Source organism: Mus musculus, chromosome 4 (assembly GCF_000001635.26).
Source record: "Mus musculus strain C57BL/6J chromosome 4, GRCm38.p6 C57BL/6J".
Lineage (NCBI taxonomy): Eukaryota > Metazoa > Chordata > Mammalia > Rodentia > Muridae > Mus > Mus musculus.
In genome coordinates, this window is record NC_000070.6 from 98,472,818 (window position 1) to 98,496,148 (window position 23,331).

Below are 23,331 nucleotides of genomic sequence, written 5' to 3' on the forward strand. Positions count from 1 at the left end.
TTGATTGAGTATCACACTGCAGTGTGTTCAAACTATATAAATTTTAGCTATATATAGTTAGGTTAGGAAAAGTAATGTGTAGATACCTTTTTTAATGGAGTTGGAATTTAACCATGAGATCATATTATATCATGCAGTCACTTCCAGAGAGCCATATGTAAGTCACCCTGAGAATTAGTGCTCCAAAGTTTAGTTTTTACGCAATATAGCTGCACCTTAGAAAAGTATGAGTGAACAGATTAAGTGAATTGACCCATGGGATGATGGGATGGGTGGCTGTCTCAGCATTGGCTGTACTAGTATTGATGGACATTGTCTAGTGTGATAGAGCTGAGTAGCCTGCTCTGAAATGAAGGAGTGGAGTCTGACACGGGGTACAAAGAGTGAATGTGGGAGCTCATGGCCATACATTTGACACTAGATTGGGACAAGGAAAAAGAGAAAACAGTAATTATAATACAGGTTGGATTTTAGGATAAAGCTTTTGTTGTTGGTGATATGAGCTAAGGTCAAGTCTGTTCCCCACAGAGTCTGAGTAAAATCTTGTTCTGGGTGCTTAGCATGTGAACCTCCATGGCTTGTAAGATTGAGTGGTGGAGACAGTGCTTTGAAGTTTGACGGCCAGCTCTTTCTCAAAGCATCAGAGCACCTGGGAAATTTGTCCATAAGTTTACAAATTTTTAACATTATTTTTTTACTATGTGTACACATGTGTGTACATGTGTGTGCATGTGTGTGCATGTGTGTGCATGTGTGTGCATGTGTGTGCATGTGCACTTACACATGAGAGCATGATCCCAGGTGGCAGGTGTGGGGCTTTAGAAGACATGAGGAGACCTCTCTGGAGTAGGCTCGCCTTTCCTGTCCTTTCTGTCCCGGGCAGGATGTTAGGCCAGGCTTGTACAGCTGGCACTTTGCCCACTGCTCATTTTCTGGTTCTGGCTGCATTCTTCATAGTCTGTCAGTGAAGGTTCTGGCTTGTACTTTAGTTGTCTTAGCTTTGTTCCTCTACCTTTTTATATGTAAACTCACCATTCCTTTGAATATTATTTCCATGGAATATCGTTAATACTCGTTTATAGCAGCACTAATACAAATGTAACAGTAGTAGTAGGTGCCAATTATTATTAACTAAGTGGTAGTCTCTGTTTTACATGTATTAGCTTATAGATTTCTCACAAGAACCATGAAATCCCCATTTAACCAGGAAACTGAGGGACAGATAAGTCAGGTGTTAAGTCCAAGTTCGTACAACAGGAATACAGAAGAAGGGAAATTTGAACTCAAGCAATTGGTCTGACATTCCATTGCTTTTAAATATAGTATGATGTTATTTTTTTATGGGTATTTTGCATGCATTTTTAAAAATAGGACATCCTTATAGTAAATATTACTGTTTTTCTCATTGGAAAAAATTTTTTTAAAAGAGTAAGCTGCTAAATAGCATTCTCCTTTTATTGCTCTATGAAAATTGAATAAATATTAAGAATTAGTTAATGCAGTGTGTCCTTCTGCACCATGTAAGAACTGGTGCTTCAGAGGAAAATGACTTCTAGTTTGGAAGCTTGTTTTTATGGGTTAACATCTCTTAATCAAGCAGTTGCCTGAGAGTCTGTAACTTCTGATTTCTACCAAAAGCTTGCAAAGATTGAACTATGTGGATTTTACCTTCAGTTGACCCTATAAATTTAAACGAAGCAAGTGGATATTTTCTGGTGTTTTGATTTATGCTGAACTTTGAATAACCCCTCATGATTATAATTCACTGAAAATGTTTGACATTAGCCATGACGTTGCCATCCTTGGTACTTTTAAATTTCAGTGATTTAGAAGGGATAATTTATTAACCAATAATTCTCCCCACCCCCATCCTATTCTTCATTTTTCTCCCTCTTGAATGACTCAATCTTGGCCAAAGCAGGTATTTTGGAAAGACTTTGTGTTATCTCAGTGAGAGCTGAGTCACATAAGGATGTTGGCCCTGCTGTGAGAATGTTGGAAGGCCATAGACAGATGCTGTTGTGGGGTCGAATCACATGTGAATATAGTCATAATGCTGCAAGTCTGTGAAAGGCCATAGGCAGATGACAACCTTAAACAGCAAGTGCAGATAGTTTTCCTGAGGAAGCAGTTGCCATGAACTGAGTTGTGAAGACAGAACAGTGAGCAGAAGCTACTGCTGAGCCCAGAATAGTTTGCCTTTGGATCTGTGAGGACTTTATGCACAAATTTGTCCCTTAACTCAGAGTATCCATTGTTCTGGTTGATTTGCAGTCCAGGAGAGAAAGACCCAGAGCCTTAAGTGTGCCAAGCAGGCGTCTTACACTGGGCTACATGTCCACCCCCCAAATTCTCTTTACACAGACTTTAAAGCTTAAGGGAAGAGGTATATCAATTTTATTTATAACTTAAAAGTATCTCTGGATTTTTGAGCACAGTAAAATGTTTTTAAAGTTGGTAATATATGTACATCGTGTAAAAAATTCAAAAGCACACCCAGGCCTTTTGTGACAGTCACTCATGGCTCTTCCAGGAAAATCCATTGTATTTCATGTCTTTCCTCTAAGATGTGTTTTATAAACAGAGCATTATATAAATAATAGTTTTCTTGTTATATAAATTTTACATTTTTGACACATAAGTGAGATATATCATATATATGCTAAGTACTTTGCTTTTTGTAACCAATTACATCTTCTTTCACTTTAGTATTTATTGAGCTACCTAGTTCTTTTTAATGACTACATAATATATTATTGTTGATAGACAATAATTTATTCAGCTAGCTTCCTGTACCCATGTAGTGTAGGCTAAATGAGACCGTAGTGGATTGTTGCCATAGTCTTTTATAAAACTGTGACAGTTAAGCTAGTGGCAAGTTTCTAGAAAAGAGCATGCTACCCTCAGGAGCACGTACATTTTCAATTTTGATGCATTTTTACCAAATTGCTGGAACACCATTTTGAGACACAAGAGTTGAGATGAATTATAATTGACATCTTATGTGGAACCATTTCTTTATTCAGATGATTCTCCTGGAAAATATAAGCAGGTGTGTAATTCATGAAATTAATGGTTTTCCATGATGTGAAAGGACTAAGTGATAGCAGTATATAACTATCAATTTTGTTTCAACTGTAATTTTAGTGGTAATTTATTGTCTTTTGTAGCTAAGAGAGTAGAGTATTAATATTCACTCTGGTATCAGTGTGCATCAGTCTATTTCTAATTCTTCCACCAATCTGAATCTTCTTTATGAAGAGTTGAGCTCTGAAATGAAGTGACATGCTAGAACTTTGCTTTTTGTCAAGTGAATTGACAATTTGAGTGAATACTGCTGTCAGTTGATAGTCTTAGTAGTTCATAGAAGCTTAGCATCTTTATGGTCATTCTAGGTAAGTATACAGGACCTAGCTTACAGATTTGGGAAATAATGACATAATTTTAACACATAGTAATAACATAAATAAATCAGTTGCAAACTCTCCTTTTTTTCTAAAGTATAAAATGTAGAGGTTATTGGTATATGACAAGTTATATAGTTTCATTGTTATGCTTGGACAAGCTTTAAGGAAACTGTTGGCACCTGGCATCTCTGCACACAAGGCATGTATGTAGCTTGCTATTGCTCAAAGCACACAACTGCATTTGAAGGTCACTGTTTGCTTAAAGGACTTGGGGGGAACTGACAAAGCCTACTTTTGCCTTTCCTGATGTTTCTCCACATTTATTTTATGAACATCAAGGTACTGTAAACTCTAGTGCCAACGGGACTAAAGGTTTCTTCCTCAGAGGACTTGCTTTCTTTGCCTCTGTGGTAAAACTCTACATCCTTTATGTCATCTTAAGCTGCTCCATTTGGCCAGTGTGTTCACGCAAAGGATTGACTGAGCCTGCAGGAGAGTCCTTTCATGGCTTATGCACCCCTTTTCAAGCCTGAGGAGTGGCTAAGCAGAGGGAGCTTGATCCTCACATCTGAGTTTGTACTGTGTTCAGGATGATGACCAACCTCCAAAGCCCTCAGTGCAGCAGGTCAGAATAATAAGAGATCAAAGAGACTGTATCAGTGTAAAATCCAGCTAGCACTGGTCAACAGTTTACCTGAGTAAGGCAGCTGCTCGCCATGAAGTTAGCATGACGACTTAAAGACCTTAAGCCAGGCTTGATTCTGAATTTTGCAAGAATTCCGTGCATTTGGAATATGAGTTTGGAAAGAAGTCTTATTGGTCTAATGGGGACAAAAGAGAATAGTCATGTGCAGCAAATGCTCGTCACCTGGACTCAGGTTTCCTGTGGGATCATTTTCCCTTTAATAAATATGGTCATGTCAGTTAGGCTTCACCCTAGTAAACTCTAAGGAGAGGAGCCTGAAGGGATCTGCTGGTTGTATTAGCTTTGTTAAGTATTGTAGAAGTAGACAAACTGCCAGTTAGTGTTTGTTAAATGAACTCAGAGAGCTAAAACATTGGTACAAGGTGCTCACATTTTCTGTATAGTACCTTGTAATTATGTGTGTGGTGCATTGTTATATGTCCCAGTGAGTTAGTAGGTCTTTCCCGGACTCCTACACGATAAACCAGAATGACAACTTCAGAAAGGTTTTGGATCTAAAGAAACTCAGTCTTGAGAGGCAGCTCATTACAAGTCTCTCACACCGCCAAACATGGCTCTTTCAGTTCTCACTGCATTCTGCTGTCCATGTGAGGACCAGACTACTAGATGGAAGTCATAGCCCTTCCTCAAGAGGGCTTCATGATTGACACAGTCCAGCATGCAGGTATTGGCAATCGCTCTTCATAAGACATGAACTGGTGGTTCAGCCGTGACTGACTGGGAAGTGGTGGAGCTGGATTCCTGAGTCTCGCTGAGGATGGATGGAGGCACTGTATTTAGACAGAAACAATTTGTTTCCAACTCATCAATCAACTGAAAGGGAGGAGGTATTTGTGGCTAGTTTAGTTTATCTTCCCAGAGAAACATGCTTAGTAGTGTTCTGCATGCTTTTTTCACATTATTCTCAAAGCTCCTGGTCACTAGGATTTATCCCTCCAACCTGGCCCAAGCTCTTCAGAGATGTGATATTTTCTGTTACCAAACATAAAACATGTATGTTTGACTTTGAGGTGTCCAAGTAACTCCTTGGCCTTTTTCCTGTTTAGTTTAAAAGTTTTTATTGGGCACAAGCTGTGTGCTGTATATCATTGACCTGTCAAAGCTTACAAACAAAAACATACTGTAGAATGAATGGCTTCAGTGTCCTTGTTGTAGCCACTGTGTTTGTCAGACAACTTCCTAGCCCACAGATAGCTTGTTTGCTGAGAGACTGAGGGCCGAGGGTGCTATGCTGTTGTAAGCCTCTTTTGTGTGCCTATCCAGAGAACACAGACCAGCTCTAAATTTTCATGCGATATGACTCATGGTTTAGCAAATGCTAGCACAGTTGGCCCAGATTAAGTGTGCTCAGTTGGAGGTGAAGGAATAAGTTCGTAGAAATTGGTATCTCCTCAGGTCTTTCTCAGGTTCATAACATGAACCCTGTGAGCTCCCTGGGTGCTATGCAGCTGTATCTCAGTCCATGCTTAACAGCTCTAAAATATCTGAGGTTAACTCTATTTGAGACAAGAAACACAAGTTTTAAAAAAAAAAAAAAAAAAAAAAAACCAACTTGGGTAATATCACTCAGCTAGTATTTGTGTTTAAATTGAAAGTAATTAGGTTAGAAAAGTAGAATAAATTCCAAAATTAATGTTTGAAAAGTTAGCCAGTTTTTTAAAAAAAATATTTTTTACTGAGTATATATGTATGTCTGTTTATTGACTTGTGACTGTCTTGTACCGCTCACAAAGTGCAGAAGAGAGAGCTGTGTCTTTGGGTCGAGCCCCATTCAGGAGCTGGATACAGTTCTCTCCAATCCAGCATAGGCCTTGCATGAGAGATTTTTAAGAAGGTTTTACATGTCTATACTTCTCATGCAATATAACATGTCAACTACTGTGGTTTTTATTTTTTTTCCTCTGAAGATACTAGGCTACTTCTTATTTATAAGTTCACTTTCTACATTTAAAAATGCACAGTTCAGTATTATTAAGAATATCTGCATTTCAGCTGTGTTTTTTAGTTGTACTTGAGTGCACTGCCTTTCTGACGGAACCCCATGCGTTTCAGCTAGATGGTGGGTACATCCTTTCAGATGAGCATATTGCCTTGCTTTGCTTTTAATTGCCCCTACCCCCACCCCGTCCCCCTTTTCTCCCAACTCCCACCCCCAGTGCAGCCAGTTCAAGTTCTGGTCAAGGATTGACTGAATGTTGAATATGTGAATAATTACAGCATGAAATAAACATTTCAAAAGATGAAATAACAAAAGGGCCTATTGATATCCAATCTGTATAACTGAGAAAAGGGGAAGGAGCTAAGAGAAAGTGATGGTCTTCAAGAGACTGCAAGACATTCCTGTGGGACGAAGGTTAATTAGCCATTTAAGCTGGGCACGCTGCTGGGATGGCGTGCTGGCTCAGCATGTTTGAGGTGCTAGACTTTATAGCCATGAGCTATGCTAGTAGGTAAACTTAAACATTTGGTTTTAGTACGTTTCCTTGCCTACTTCTTGTCTGCTGATCTTTAACTGTGCTTGCTCTGCTGTTCAGGAACTGACTTATCCTGACTTACTCAAATACTGACTGAATGGATTTGTGTGTTTTTTCTATATGTGCATGCACAGAAAAATCTGTTCCCAATACCTAACGGAATTCAGGAAGCAGTAAGATACAAGGAACTAGCAACTGTACCATTTCGTCAGTCTTGAGTAGACTGAATGTGTCTCGTGGACACACACTTCGAACATGATACGATTGTGGCAATTGGTTTACTAGTGTAATACTTTGCTATATGGTGAAATAGTTAAACATGAAGTTAGAGTCAGAACATGTATGCTCCTTACTCATTATAACCACTTCCTCATCACCTTCTATTCACTAGAATGTATTAGTCTTGCCTAAAAGTAAATTGGTCAGATCAGAAGAAGCTCTTTTGACATACCTAACTAAATTTCTTCCTCTGAAACCAGAACCACTCCAGTTATTTTTAGTAAAACTAAGGTACTTTGAAGTGGGGTTTCACACTTTTAAATTTTAATTTATGTGTTTATTTATTTTTCTTTGAATGTATTTGTGTGTTTTTTCTATATGTGCATGCACATATATGTATACCATTGTTTGTGTGTGTGTATGTGTGTCTGTCTGTCTGTCTGTCTCTGTGTGCATGTGTCTCTGTGTCTGTGTGTTTGGGTCAGAGGGTAACTTTTACTTCCAGGTGGCTCCTAGGTATTGAATTAAAGTCATTAGACTTGGCAGCAGTGCCTGCTTAGCCATCTTGATAGCCCATTTAATAAAAGATACTGTTCAGTTTATTCTTTGACAATTTCACACATTCACAATGTATCTTAGATGCTAACACTCATCATTTCTCCTCCCTGGACACCTTGTCCTCCTGTATTTCTTTTTTATCTTTGGTAACTCATTGAGTAGAATTAGTGTGTCCACACACATTGGTTTAGAGCTCTCCACTGAAGCACGGGCAACTGTCAGTCCTTTCCCCAGTAGGTATTAATTACCAATAGCCCCTCGGCTAGCACCCAGTGTGCTTTCCCCTTTCCCACTGGAATTTTAAATGGCTTGATCCTGTGCAGGTGACCACAGCTGCTGTGAGTTCCTGAGTGTAACAGCGTGTCACGTCCAGGAGACAGCATTACACAGCACCTCCCATCTCTTTTCTGCTCTATCTCCCACAGTGTTCCCTGAGCCTAGGAGGGATTGTGGTTGATAGAGATTTCCCCTTTAGGGTTGAGCAGTCAACAATCACGAAATTTCAGCTCTGTCACCAATTGTAGTCTCTACCTTTTAATTACTTTCTCAAAATGGCAAGTAGGAAGAAAGAGGCATTTTAAGAATGGTTTGTGGCTGCCTAAACAAGGCGCAAACAAGGATGACACAAGACATCCTAACACAGAAGTGAGAACTCTGCTTGAGCACCAGCCGTAAAGAAAGAAATACAGGCAACTAAGGAAAACAGAGAGACAGATTGACTGAATGAATGAACAAATGAATGAGAATGAATGTAAATATGAATCAACAACTAAAATTTAAAGTTCGTGAATTTAAGAAAGCAAGGGACAAGGTTAATATGGGAGGGGCTAGAGGGCAGAGAGGAAAGGGAAAAATGATACAATTGTATTTTAATGTCAAAGAATAATTTTAAGAAGATTAGTTTAGTGCAGGAGGCTATATGTCTTGTATATTTTGTTTGCTGACTTTCTTGAGTTGCAGGATACTCAGTGTGTATTAGGCAAATATGACCGACCCGTCAGTAGACTATCTATGAGCTTTAAAGAAAAATCATTAGTTAAAGTGTAAATGTGGTAAATAACACATTTTGTGACCATAGCATTAAGTTTTTCATTGTTAATGCAGTACAAAGTATCTTGCTAAGATATTAAACCCAGGCTGGTCTAGATCCCTTCATGTAATCAAGCTGACCTTGGACTCAGAACCTCCCTGTTTTGGTGTGTGTGTGTGTGTGTGTGTGTGTGTGTGTGTGTGTTGTGTAAATTATCCCCAATACTGTCATTGAGGTGCAGGATTTTAGAGTGAGGGAGGAGACAGACCGTGGCTCACAGATCCTCCCAGTCGCTCATTTCACATTTGAGGAAACTGACTCAGAAGAAATGAAGACCCTTAAACAACGGTTGTATCAAGCTGGGGCTCAGAACTATGACTTACAATCCACACTCACCCTATACTGGAGGGTTAGGTGACTGTCATCTTTGTCTCTTCTATACTCTTCCTTTCTCCATTATAAAGCCTCAGATTCCTACTTTCCAAGTGACTTGTGTTCCCAGTGGAAAAGTCACAATCTACACTAGCTGTGTGCCAGAACTGCTACATGTTCATGTGCCTGTCCTGAAGGCTTGCACAGCTCAGTAAGTACCTGAAGGCTTGCACAGCTCAGTAAGTACCTCGCCTTTGCCACGTCTTCTCCTAGGTGCTTCCATTTGTATGCCTCCTAACGAAAGAGTCAGCTGTCTAACTTTTAAACTTAGTATTTTCTTCCTATGCCCCTTATTTTGGCAACTTCCTTGGGATATTCTTTTGAAATTTTATTTAACCATCACATGAGGTAGCATCTAAGTTAATATTCTTTAGTTTAATTAATAAAATTGACATTTTACATGAAGTCACTGTTTGGCTCTTAGTTTGGTTTGGTTGTTTTTTATTTAGAATAACCCCTTATGAAATACCACATTCTCCTTGTGCAGAAGTTACTGTTTGTATATATCCTGTAAAATTGCCTCTCAGATGTACTTCTCACACCTACATCGAGTGTAGGACGAAGCACCACACCACAGTAATTATGCCATAGCCTCGGCTTCCTTGGTTGCTGGGTTGTAAGTGGCTTTCTAACTCAGTGCTGACTAACACTGTCCTGCCAGCCTGGTTTTACAATCACTTCTTCGTTGGTGAAAGATTCTGTATTCCAACTGGAGAGTAGTAAGGATTGAGGTGGTAAGCTGCTGTGCCACACAGCCCAGAACTATGACATATATGTAAGGCTACATGAACTACCTATGTTCCTCTTCATGTGAGTATTTGTAGCCCACTACATATCTTAATATTACATATTTAATATTCTCAGTTCACAATAAGTGTGAAAATTATCAGAGGAGCCTACAAGATAGGTCAGTCAGGTAAAGTCGATTGTTTTCAAGCTGAAGACCTGAGGAGCCACATAGTAGAAGGAGTGCATAGACTCCCAGCAAGTTGTCCTCTGGCCTCCACATGGCATGGTGTGACATTCACACACATGAACACACATACTAAAATGAATAAAAATAAAATACAGTTTAAAGTATTGTCTGCTGGGCCGAAGAGACTGCTGAACAATTAATAGGGCTGCTGTCAGAGGGTTCAAGTCCAGGTTCCAGCACCTGGGGCTCACCGCCATCTGTGACTCTAGCTCTAGGGCATCTGATGCTCTCTTCTGGCCTCCATGTGCTCACCAGCCACACACATGGTACAGAAATACGTTCAGGTCTTGAAGTATAAACCCTTAACAAGCAAGCGTGATATGTGAAGGCTCCAGGTTCATACAGTGAGGAGATGATGTACCTCCTGCAGGGTCTGTGTCCTTTCAGCCTTTGTCTACTTAGCAAACACTCATACATATACAATAATAATAAACACATCTTAAAATTGTATCAAAGGTAGAGAACCTTGTGGACAAATTGTAATTTGAAATAAACTCAGTTCTATCTCATGACCATCTTGGTGTGTGGTTTCTGAGTCTCTAACCTGTCAGTAGTTGAGTATTAATACAGAATAGATTAAATGAAAACAAGCAAACAACCAACCCTCAGAAGCTATTTTATGTTATGGCCATGAATAAGTTGTTTCACTTTGGTTTTTTATTTCCTTTTTGGGGAGAGTACTACAAACTATGGGGATCATCACTCACACTCCTGTTGTTTTTGACAACGGTTCTTTCCAAAACATTTTGCCATGTTATGAAGCTGCCAGCTTTCTTGACCTGAATGTCCTTGTGCAGGAACCCTTCCAGTCTCTGGTGGTTTTACCAGGGCCACTTTGTTGTCTTCCTCATCTGGATTTTGGAGCAAGCATGGTGCTCTGCACATCTTGTTCATGTCTGTCACTGGCAAAAGCCATGTTTTGGGGGAGCCTCCTCCGTGCCCCAGGTGATGTGCTGTGCTCTGCTTTGGTTTACGTGCAGTCTGGTCCTTTGATCTCTGGGAATGATCAGAAAAGTTCATATAATATATTTTATAGGCAGTTCAAAACTTGGAATCCTATCCATGAGGACATAATGACTGTCATGTGTTCACTTCTCTTGCTGTAAATGTGTTCTTAGGCTCACCAAATGATTGGATTCTTGAGAAACTAAATATAAATTAAAATTTGGCAAAGAAATGCCTGAGTTGAGCTGCTTGGAGACATACTATCTATACTTTCTGTACTGTCTGGTGTGTCATCGTCCAGGTCTTGAAGTATAAACCCTCAACAAGAAAGCGTGATATGTGAAGGATTCAGCTTTACAGTGAGGAGATGATGTTTCTCCTGTAGGGTCTGTGTTCTTTCAGCCTTTGTTCACTTAGCAAAACTTTATTTCAGGCAGAGAAGTTTAGTAGCTGAAATGCATACACTGGAATTTAACTGCTTTAAACTCTGACTCTGCCATGTGCCAACTTTGTGCTTTGATGAAGTCTTTCAGTTCTTTTTTTTTTTCATTTTTTTCATTCAGGCAATGCAGATAATAATGGTACCCACTTCACACTGGTGCGAGGATGAAACAAGTCCACATAAGTGAGATTTCCTGGGCTCTAAGCACTGGAGAGATATGGAGGGTTGTTGTGATTATTTATATATGATGGGGAGTAGCTTGCTTTGCATATATTTATAGTCCAGCAAATATTTTGATAGTCAGTGCCTTCTGTGTCACAGGCATTATAGTCGGCTTTTGTGAGAAATGCAGCAAGCAAACATACTTTTCCTTCTCTTTTTTAAAAAGTTTTATTTTCACTTTAAGAAGATGTGTGTGATGGTTCATCCTTTTGTCTCAGCTCCAAACTTTGTCTCTGTAACTCCTTCCATGGGTGATTGTTTCCAGTTCTAAGAAGGGGCAAAGTGTCCACACTTTGGTCTTCGTTCTTCTTCAGTTTCATGTGATTTGCAAATTGTACCTTATATCTCACTATACTAAGTTTCTGGGCTAATATCCACTTATCAGTGAGTACATATCATTTGAGTTCTTTTGTGATTGTTACCTCACTCAGGATGATGCCCTCCAGGTCCACCCATTTGCCTAGGAATTTCATAAATTCATTCTTTTTGATAGCTGAGTAGTACTCCATTGTGTAAATGTACCACATTTTTTGTATCCATTCCTCTGTTGAGTGGCATCTGGGTTCTTTTCAGCTTCTGGCTATTATAAATTAGGCTGCAATGAACATAGTGGAGCATGTGTCCTTCTTACCGGTTGGGACATCTTCTGGATATATGCCCAGGAGAGGTATTGCGGGATCCTCCAGTAGTACTATGTCCAATTTTCTGAGGAACCGCCAGGCTGATTTCCAGAGTGGTTGTACAAGCTTGCAATCCTACCAACAATGGAGGAGTGTTCCTCTTTCTCCACATCCATATCCAGGGATCCATCCCATAATTAGCCTCCAAACGATGACACCATTGCATACACTAGCAAGCGTTTGTTGCAAGGACCGTGATATAGCTGTCTCTTGTGAGACTAGGCCGGGGCCTAGCAAACACAGAAGTAGATGCTCACAGTCAACTATTGGATGGATCACAGGGCCCCCAATGGAGGAGCTAGAGAAAGTATCCAAGGAGCTAAAGAGATCTGCAACCCTGTAGGTGCAACATTATGAACTAACCAGTACCCCGGAGCTCTTGACTCTAGCTGCATATGTATCAAAAGATGGCCTAGTCGGCCATCACTGGAAAGAGAGGCCCACTGGACAGGCAAACTTTATATGCCCCAGTACAGGGGAACGCCAGGGCCAAAAAATGGGAATGGGTGGGTAGGGGAGTGGGGGGGGGGGGAGACTTTTGGGATAGCATTGGAAATGTAATTGAGGAAAATACATAATTAAAAAAAAAAAAAAGATGTGTGTGTTTTGTGTGTGTCCAGTCCTTGGAGCTGGAGTTACATTTAGTTGTGAGCTGCTGAATTTTAGTACTTGGAACTGAACTTGGGTACTGTGCAAGAATACTATGTGCTCTTTAAATGCTGAGTTTGTCCACTGATTGATTATGCATTTGTGTGTTCAAGTGTGCATTTATGTGTCCTTGCATGTGCACATACCATGTTGTGTCTGAGATCATAGGGTAACTTGCAGAAGCCAGTTCCCTTCTTGTGGTTCTCTCCCTCCACCATGTTGGTTCTGCAAATGAAATCCAGGTTTTCAGGGATGTCAGTTAGTGGTCTTGCCAGCCAAGCTGTCTCCCTGACCCCATATTTGGGCATTCCTTTGTAACACTACGGCACTCTGTTGTACTGTATTGGTGTATGGCTGTATTTTCCTGCTTGCTTAGCAGCTTTGATTGACGTTCAAACAAATATTTTGTTAGGTACTTTTCTCACTGCTGTTACCAAATACCTAACAAGGTAATTAACTAAGAAAGGGGGGAGAACTGTGGCTTACAGTTTAAGGGGCACTGTGTGTTACGGTAGGCAAGGCATCATGGCAGGAATAAGGCAGCAGTTAGTTCATCACAGGGCATCCTCAGTCACAAAACAGGTTGATGAATGCCAGTCCTCAGCTCATTTTTACCTTCTTGTTTTGGTTTATTTTGGTTCAGTTTGGTTTTTGTTTTGGGTTTTTTTCCTTGTTTTTTGTTTGTTTGTTTGTTTTTTGTTTTCTGAGACAAGAGTTTCTCTGTAGCCCTGGCTGTCCTGGAACTCACTCTGTAGATTGTTTTGTTTTTAGTAAGACAGTTATAGTGATTATAGTAAAATTATAGATGTCATATAATAAGGCAATACAAAATACTCTGAGTACATTTAACTGGGCACCTAACTCTGTAGTATGGAAATATATTACTTAGTATATACATATATTTATACAGTTTGAAAATAAATATAGTATAGGTTAGTATGAGAATATATTATGGGGAGTGCTAAAATTAACCTCACTAAATAGAAAAATATTCAGTGTGTAGGGAATTGGTAAGGTGTCTTGTTGGAGGAGATCTTGGCAAAGATGTGGATGGGTGGCAGTGGCCTGACAAGAACAGCTCGCACAGCCCCGTGAGTTTCAGTTGTCCTGTACTGTTGTGATAAGGTGTGGCACAAAGGAGCAGCCAGGACGTGCTGGGACTGAACTGCACACCCACAGGCACTTGTCTGCATAAAATTTAAGAGTTGGAATTTAATCCTAAAGACAATACTGTCATTACATGTTTTAAGCAGAGGAGGGGGCTGTGATCATATTTTTGTTTTACTTTTTAGGTCTTGTTTTATTTTTAAAGAACTATTTTAATTCTTTGAGGCTATCTCACAATATTTATGATCATGTTCACATAGCCTTACCCCCATTCTTCCCAGATCCTTTCTCCCTCCCTACTGCCTCAGTTTTCTTTTCTTTTTAATGGCCTGTGGATTCCAGTTTGTGTTGCCCATGTACTGAGAGTGTGATGCTTCACCCTTAAAGACAACGGCCCCTCTGCCAAAGTCAGTCAGGAGCAGTCAGCAGTTCCTGTGATGTGGAGGGAGCTTGTGAGCGCCCCCTCTCTCTTTCCTTGTTAGAATATTGCCAGGCCTCCTCTTTTTTTTTTTTTTTTTTTTTTTTTTTTTTTTTTTGAGACAGGGTTTCTCTATGTAGCCCTGACTGTCCTGGAACTCACTATGTAGTCCAGGCTGACCTCGAACTCAGAAACCCACCTGCCTCTGCTTCCCAAGCGCCACCACTGCCCGGCACCTGGCCTCCTCTTGTGTCGGCCACCACTGCCCGGCACCTGGCCTCCTCTTGTGTCGGCCACCACTGCCCGGCACCTGGCCTCCTCTTGGTCGGTGCCTCAGCTTCTGTGAATTCATGGGTGCAGAACACCTTGGTTCAGTGTGTCTCTTCCTGACCTCTGGTTCTTAGGTCCATTTTTATCTTCATTTTCTTAAAGTTCCTATTATCTCTGTAGAAAGTGGACTGAAGGGGTTGAGATTAGAGACTGTAAACATGGTGCCAGATTGTAACATGAATCCAGGCAGGAAGCAGTGTGAGGCTAAACAAGGCAGTGGGCTGGCAGAGGAGGAGCTGATAGAAGACATGGAAGGATAAGAGTTTGACTTGTAAAATATCCACCTCATTGTGAGAGGGCAAGAGGGCAAGACTGTGCCAGGGAGAAAGGGGTCTCCTTGTTAGGTTGGATCTCCCTAAAAATTGCAGAACCCAATATTCACAATAAATATCAAATTTTAGCATCACCTCAAGAGTTCAAAAATGTCCTAGATGCCCTTTCTTTGATCAGGTGTCTTGACTGGCTTGTGAGACAGAGCTAGCTGGCCAGTGCTCCACAGCTGAGTGATGAGTGTGGGAAACACACTGCTCTCCTGGCCTCTGGGCAGTGTGCCCTGAACATTTGCTGTTCTTAGTTGATTTGAGGAGTTTTGTCCTTTTAAAGAACTTCACACTCTCATGAAACATCCATTTCATAAATGGTTGAGTTAAAACAAACCTGGGACACACACTGTAGAAGGTGTAATAGCACGCAAAGCTTTTGAATAAACAGGACTTTCCTTCCTAAGGCAACTAGCAAGTGTTTCTTATGCTCTGTGATTGGCCATTTTGGTGCCCTCTGTTGGAGGGTCACTCTAAGGCAGCATCTTGCAGTTGTCTTCATCAAAAGGGGAAACATGAGAAATTGAAAAATTATGATAGTGACTGTCAAGATGGATCTGAGGGTAAAAGCACTTGCTGCTAAACATGGTAACCCGAGTAGGAGAGCTCTGACTCCAGCAGGTTGTCCTCAGATGGTGGTGCCTGTGTAACACACGCGCGCACACACACACAAGTGCAAGTGCACAGTGGCAATCTTGAGAAATATCTTTACCATCTTGTTTGATAGACCATGTTTATGATATTATAGACTATTTCCAAAAAGTGGACATTTCTAGTGAGAAGCAGCATTTCTAAAGATGATGTCTGAGGACTTTACGTGTAGCAAAGAGTCACAAAGCAGCCACCCTGGTAGGCAAGAGCAGTTGCATGATTGATTGCTGATTGCAGAAACCACTTGCTCATAATGGGATGTGGGAAATCGTATGTACAGTCAGGAGCATCATCCTCAGGACAGTGGCTAGGAAGTGATAGGAAGCTTCGTGTGTGTGTGTGTGTGTGTGTGTGTGTGTGTGTGTGTGTGTGTGTGTGTGAGAGAGAGAGAGAGAGAGAGAGAGAGAGAGTGTGAGTGAGTGTGTGTGTATGAGTGTGAGTGTGTGTATGTATGAGTGTGTGTGTGAGTGTGTGTATGAGTGTGTGTGTATTAGTGTGTGTGTGAGAGACAGACAGACAGACAGACAGACAGAATGCTTCAGTTTTCTTTCTATAAGCCACAAAGAAGCAATCTTTGGGTGCTGTCCTCCAGGAAAAAGTGGTCCAATTATTTGACTAGGACACCAAGCCTGAATGGTTTTAGTAAGCAAGTGCCCCTAACACTAGTTTGCATTCTGAAGGAGACTCTGCTCCCTGTACACAATGCCTCACTTGACTTTTCTGTAATAAATGAAATTCATTATCTTTCCACAGCAGAACTATTTTCATTATTTCTCTTATAGTGATGCTCTTCCTAATACTTGTTTGTCAGCTTCACTTAGAACGCGCTCATACTGCTGTGCAAGTATCCACAGCAAGCTTAGAAAAATCATTTACTTTTGGTGGATTTTCTTTTTAGCCTTTCTGGTAATGTTTGGTGATCACTAATGGGAAGCCATTCCTTCCTCCCTTCCATGTATTTCATGCAGTTTCCCTCTTGTCCCAATAAAAAAGCCTTTTATCAAAAACTGACATCCTAAATGAAGGACATAATTGTATAGCTTATTTATTAGTGTGCTAAACTTAAAATGTAATGGTTTCATATTTCAAAATGAAAGCATGTTGTGATTCATGGTTGTCAGTGACAAAGTGGACAGCTCTTCCATATGGCTGCTGTGATTGCCTTTGCAAAAACACCGGATTGCTAAGCCCTGCATCTCTCTTCCTGTACAATAGCTCCCTCTACTTGAAAATAACAGTGTAATTATAGCTTAACACTACATACCTTATTAGTAAGGTCCTTTTTTTTAATTCTCTTGCTACATATTAAATATCTTGTTAAATATCAGATTATGCTAGACAGTTAACAAGGGCCTAGTCACTTGGGAAACAGTTGAGGTCAGTTGAGAAGGAAAAGCAAGAATTGTATTTGAGAGTGTTGTTCAAAGGCAGTTGTAGGCTGTGTTGATGTTGGTGTGTATATTTTGCTATAATTCTGTGCAGTGCTTTGAAAAGAATGCACCGAGGTGTGGAAAGCAAAGCCAGAAATCTTCAAACGAGCCACCAGTGCTTCTCACAGATATAGCCTGCATCTTGGCACATCCTTGCATTGCTAATTCCAAAGTGTGACAGTAAATCCTGCAGTTTGTTTCTCCCTCTTCTCTCGGAAGACTTGGATAGAAGCAAGCTCAGCAGAACCCTGTCTACTCCGGTGGCCTGTGTAGAGTGGCCCATGCAACACAGAAGCAGTGGCCGCAGATGTGCTGTGTGTGGCTGGTTGATGAGGAAGGAAGGCTTAGAACAGTGCTGCATTGTATTCCTATCTATCCCAGCATCAGGCAGAGCTGTACTGGGCTCTAGGATATTTGCAGCAGGGTACCTTTCCCTCATTCAGAGTTCTTCCTGACAGCTATCCTGTGGAAGCTCGGCTCTATCCTTAACCAGTGGCTAGTGGTGTCCAGGTTCCTTAATTCTCTCAGCATCACTTTCTGTCATCTGAAATTCAGACAGTAGGCTTGGTATTGTGGCTCACACCTCTAATCATAGTGCTCAGTAAACTGAATTAGGAGAATTACTCTTGAGTTCCAGGTTTTTCTGCATCAATATGTCTGTTATCTTCTGTACTCACATCAGAGAACACAGGGTCCTCCCACTGATGAGAGGTCTGCATATTGGCTTGCTCATGAATCCATTTATATTGGAATCTTTCTGACCTAGGCCCCAAAGTCTGTCATATTTTCAGATATTTTAAAAAATGCACTGTAAGCGCATACCTGTATGTGTGTTGCTGATGCTCTCATGCCAGGCAGTCACTTTACCATGCAACACTTATTCTTGTGTGTGTGTGTGTGTGTGTGTGTGTGTGTGTGTGTGTGTGTGTGGTGTCTGTCTGTCTGTCCATGTCTGTGTCTATATGAGTCTGTGTATGGTGCAGCGGTAAGGTTCATGTACCTGCATACACTGCAGAGGCCAGAAGAGGGTGCCAGGTGCCCTCCTCTATTACTCTGCCTTTTCCTTCGAGGCAGGATCTCTCCTTGACTCTTGGGCTGGCCTTTCTCCAGTAGAATGGAAGCCAGCAAACCCCAGCATCCTCTCATGTCTGTCCCACTTGGAGGTAGGATTATAGGTGACTGTGTCAACATTCAAACTCTGGTTCCTATGATTTGGGGGTAAGTGCTCTTAGTGAATTATCGTTTCAGCTCCTAAATACACTTTTAAAATATTCTCTCTCTCTTTCTCCTTCCTGACCTTAAGTGGTTTCCTAGAAGAATGCTGCATTTGAATGATGGAGTGTTGTTTCTATTTTATGCTGCCCTTAGAGTCTGCATATGGGCCAATAGCCATGTCTTTGTTCTACAGTGTAACTAAGGTTGAGAGTGTCAGAGAATCTTGCCTAACTGTTCTCAGATCTCTTGTGGCCAGTCACTGAAAGTTTAAAGAATAAATTTATATGTATTGAGCATTTAGACCACAGTTGAAACTGTTATGTTTATGTCTTTACCATGATGTAAGCTGATATTATAAGATATATAGAATGATGTTTTCATTGATTTAAGCGTCTATAGAATAGCAGCAGAGTACTTGCCGTGTGAGATAAACAAATCAGAGTTGTTAGAGCTTTCTTAAGCCTGCATATTTATTTTCAGGGAGCTGTCTTTCTTTCATTTGACTTGTAGGACCCCCTGGATCCCACGCGGTCAGTGATTGTGATTCGCTCCTTGGTGGCAGATGGTGTAGCGGAAAGAAGTGGAGAACTTTTACCTGGAGATCGCCTAGTCTCCGTCAATGAGTTCTCCTTGGACAATGCCACTCTTGCTGAGGCTGTGGAAGTGTTGAAGGCTGTACCCCCAGGTGTGGTGCATCTTGGCATCTGTAAGCCTTTGGTGGTAAGTTTGGAACTCAATTGGTATAGAAGTGTAGTTAAAAACATGAACTTGGAAGACAAATTTGCCTGACCTGTAAGGCTTGAATTGTGTGAAAGGGAAATAAAACTAGCTCTGTAAAGAACATGGAGTGGGGAAACAGACACTCTAGCCTTGAAATCCGTCCCGTGTGACCTACTATGTGTTTGACCCTGTGCATGTTTCTGTTCTTTTCTTTTTTAAACTGAGGTATGTTATTTTAGTGCACAGGTGTGTGCGGTTTTTGCCTATGTGTGCAGTGCCCACAGAGGCCAGAAGAGTGCATCAGATTCCCTGAGCTGTAGTTCGAGGTGAATGAAAGCTACCCTATGTGGGTACTGGGCATCCACACCCAAACAGAGTCCCTAGCACCAAAGTGCTGTTCCAAAAGAGCAGTAAGCAAGTTTCTGATGTCTGATTTATCAGAGCAAGTTTCAGAAATAAGGGTCATGCCACCGCCGATGCGACACACTGCTGAGTGACTGCTCATTGCTGTTGGAGCCAGCCTTGTCCCTGCTACTTTTACTACTACCACCCCTTTACCTTCAGGTTTCTAGAATCCTGAGTTCTTGTCAAGTCCCTTCAATGTAAATTAAAATAATTTTGTATTTTAATTTTAGAACAGTGTTTCCAACCTTCTTAATCTTGCTACTCTTTATTATAGTTCCTCAAGTTGTGGTGACCCTAACCATAAAATTATTTTGTTGTTACTTCATAACTAATTTGCTACTATTATGAATTACGATGTAAATATCTAATACGCAAGATTATCTGATACGTAACTCCTGTGCAAGGGTTGTTCCACCCTAAAGAGGTCACACCCCATAGGTTGAGAACCACTCTTCCAGACTGATGCTAAGAAGGTACAGGGAGCTGGAATTCATATTTTTGTTCATATGGAAATGCAATTTTCATACTTTCCTGTCATCAGCATGTCTTCTGATCCCTAGTGCTGACAGCCTTTCTGTGGTCAGATTGTTTTGAGGTCCTCTTACTCTAAGATGTACCATTTCATGTAACTGTTCCTCACCATCGCTCCTTAAAATTGTGTTGTTGAGATTCTCAGTGTAAAACAAATACTTGATTATTTTCACTTAGTTTTAAGTGTTTATTGTATGTCACTATATTTTAAGCCGCTCACATGTATTAATTAGTGTTATCTTCAAAGCAATGTTAAGCATCCTTTTGTCACTCATTACAAATGGGCCAGTGGAGACAGAGGGAGTTGAATAACTTTTCCAAACTTTGATCATTAGAAGGAGTAGGGTAAAAGTATGAGCTTGACTGGACAGTTTCCAGCCTTACACCCTTTCTTAGGCACAGCACACTAAGCTAGCTTTATTACAGTGTCCTGTTTAGTTTGCCTGCATGTATCTGAACAGTAATTTGGTCACGGTAGGTTGTCAGACTGGGCTTCAGAAAGCCTATGTCTAGCTTTGCTCTGAATAACTCAGTGAGTTCAGACCTCAAAGGTGTGTAGGCGACAAAGAACCCAGAGGGAGAAGGATGACCTGGAGGTGGAGACCCCATCCTCAGGCTGCCAGCTCTTCACAAGTCTCCCTCCTCAGTGGGTCGCCCGTACTACTCTGATGCAGCACTTTGCATTTCATAAACATATATTGGTGATTTGATAAACTTGACCAGTTTTATTCTATGAATCATTTATAAAAATTCATAGTGGAATGAGCAAGACTAAAAAACTACAGTTTTTTCTTGCCTCTAAAATTCTTTTAGTGTATAAATATATTAGTATGTTGCATGACAGCAACTCCGGCACCTCACTAGCTTGGTGGGTAGTGACAGTTATGCTCATACACTCACACATACACACACCACATATATGAATAATGAGCAGTGTACTGCACAAAGTGTTTTTGAATTCCGAAACTGCACTGTGACCCTTGTACTTCCTTTTACACTTTTGTGCTTGAGATTGACTCTAGGACTTGTATGTCACTGTATTTTAAGCCTCTCACATGCTTCCCATGCTAATCACCTGCCCTACCAGCATTATTTTTTTTATTCCTCTATACACATTTAAATGCCTGAATATAACACCTATCAATTACTTTAATCATTTAAAATTAAGTCAAGTACATGGCTAACCAAGATCTTGAATTTTTCATATATGAGATGTATTGCCATAGGCAACAGATGGTAAATTGAAGTACACAGTGTGGTTTTTGCAGGAGGGAGAACATTAATATTTTTATAAGGTTCACCTTTTTGGGTTGTAGCAAGTATTTGTCTATGTTTTCCCTGACAGTTACTTACTCAGCTATCATGGCTATATGGGAAAGTCCTAGCCATGTGTGCCCTGTAGGAGAGGGCTTCACAGGCTTCCCCTTTAAGCAACTTTAAGAAGTCTGAGGAGGTGTGAAAACATGGCACCTGTTACGGACAGAGTCTGCATCCTGTGCTGCTGGCAGAGGAGGGAGTGCTGCAGAGGCAGAGGCCCTAGAGCAAGGCCCTGGGAGGGATTTAACCTCGTTGTGAGTTGTCACTTAGCTCACATTTCTCCTTAGAGTGTGAGGCTCCCAGGACAGCTGCAGATTACAATTACCTCTGTAGTATTAAGCCATATAATAACTGTACTCATAGAACTACAGTGAGGAATCACCACCTTATCCATGTTAGCAACTCATCTTTTCTTCTGCAAACTTACCTCAAACATACTGGGTACAAAAATCCTCGTAAACTGGCTTTTAAAACTGTACTGTCTTTAGCACTAAGTAGACACACAGGCCCTGGAGCCCTGGCTACAGAGCTGGGGCTTACTCTGTGGTTTCCAGCTTGTGTACCCCGAGGCCTTTCCATCTCACTATTCACATTGCTGATCTGTAGAAGTATAATCACATGGACTGGTAACTGAGGCCCAGGACTCTGAAGTCAGATTCTGTACACGTAACTGTTGAGTGACTAGCGGTAACTGAGCCCGTTCCTCATCAGTACGGTGCTCTCTTCTTAGAGTGCCCATTGATGATGAGCACGTGAATGTGATCAAGTACTGTGCTTGGTGCAGGGGTCACTGTGTAGCTGTACCTGCAAGGCCTGTTCCTGGTGAGCGAGGGGCTTTTCTTTAATTCAAATCGATGAGTTGTGGCCTACAGTTCATTTTCTTTTCATTGTTGGTAAATGTTTGCTTTGTTGACAACATTTGCATAGCCCTTGTTCAGCTATTGCAGTGGATGAGTGAGAGCCGTCTAAAGAGAAGTTGAAGCTGAAGGAGCTTTTTGATCATCAAGGTGGTTTTTATTTTCAGGAAGATGAGAAGGAAGAGCGTTTTAGTTTACATTCAAACAACAATGGTGACAGCAGCGAGCCTGCAGACGCTGTTCATGAGATCCACTCATCTTTAATCCTTGAGGCACCCCAGGTATTTGCTGAAGTTATTTGCCATTTGAATGAGAGAGAGAGAGAGAGAGAGAGAGAGAGAGAGAGAGAGAGAGAATGAGAATGTGTGTGGTGTGTGTGTGTGTGTGTAAGAGGACACAAGCTTGTGCCACTCACTCGGTTAAATAGTTACAAATGAACTCCCCTCCCCCAATCACAGGTGTGCCCTACAGCTTCTTTCTCTGTAATTACTATTTTTTAAATTAAAATTTTTCATTTAGTCTAACATTGTCTTGTTAATGACAGAAGATGTAAGGCATTTTCAAAGAACAAACACTGGGGTTAACAACGTGGCTCAGTTAAGGCACTTGCTATCAAATCTGACCTGAGTTCAATATCTGGAGCCTACAAGGTAGGAGAAAACGAATCCCCACAAGTGACCCTTTGATTTTTACCCATGTGCTAAGGCACTTCACTTTTCCACCCCCAGATAAATCTTCCACTCCCAAATAAATATAAAAATATTTTAAAAGAACAAGCATATTTTTTAAAACACTAATAAACATCTAACATTTTAGAGAAAGAATATATCGTGGAAACAGACATCCATGTAAAATGCTGTAGAACATGGAGCCAAACATACAGATTCATATTTGATGCTTTCCCAAGAAGATTACGTACTCAGACCTCTTGGGTGCTATAATCCTAGATGGTATATATTGAGTGTTCCCATTTTATTCCTACGGTGCACTTTATTCTTTGTTTTTCTTGGTAGCAATAGTTCAGCAGTGTTCCATGTGCAGTGTCTTGGACTGAGAGACATTCCCACAATGTCCACCACGCTTAAAAATGTAGACATTTGGTGTTAAAATTTTGTAAGTCATGATGTTTCAAATATATGTTCTGACTCTGATTGGTTTTTGCACCAGGTTTGTGGTATTGATTTACTGTTTCAGTGCGAAGCTTAACCGTGTGCTGTTGAGTTATGAGAAGAAAGCAGAGGGCCAAGTTGATTGTAGAACTTATACTAGGTAGTGCTTAATGGATGGGGCT

At 40.8% G+C, this 23,331-nt stretch overlaps 1 protein-coding gene across 11 annotated transcripts in view; it reads left to right on the forward strand.

Annotated features, from left to right (window-relative positions):
• Patj (PATJ, crumbs cell polarity complex component) overlaps nt 1-23,331 on the forward strand; it is a 324,044-nt gene that overhangs the window by 77,258 nt on the left and 223,455 nt on the right. For all 11 annotated transcript variants that reach the window (XM_006502706.3, XM_006502704.3, XM_006502705.3 and 8 more), the window contains 2 exons: nt 18,721-18,930; nt 22,208-22,321. In XM_006502706.3, coding sequence (XP_006502769.1) covers nt 18,721-18,930; nt 22,208-22,321 — 324 coding nt within the window. The remainder of the gene's footprint in view (nt 1-18,720; nt 18,931-22,207; nt 22,322-23,331) is intronic.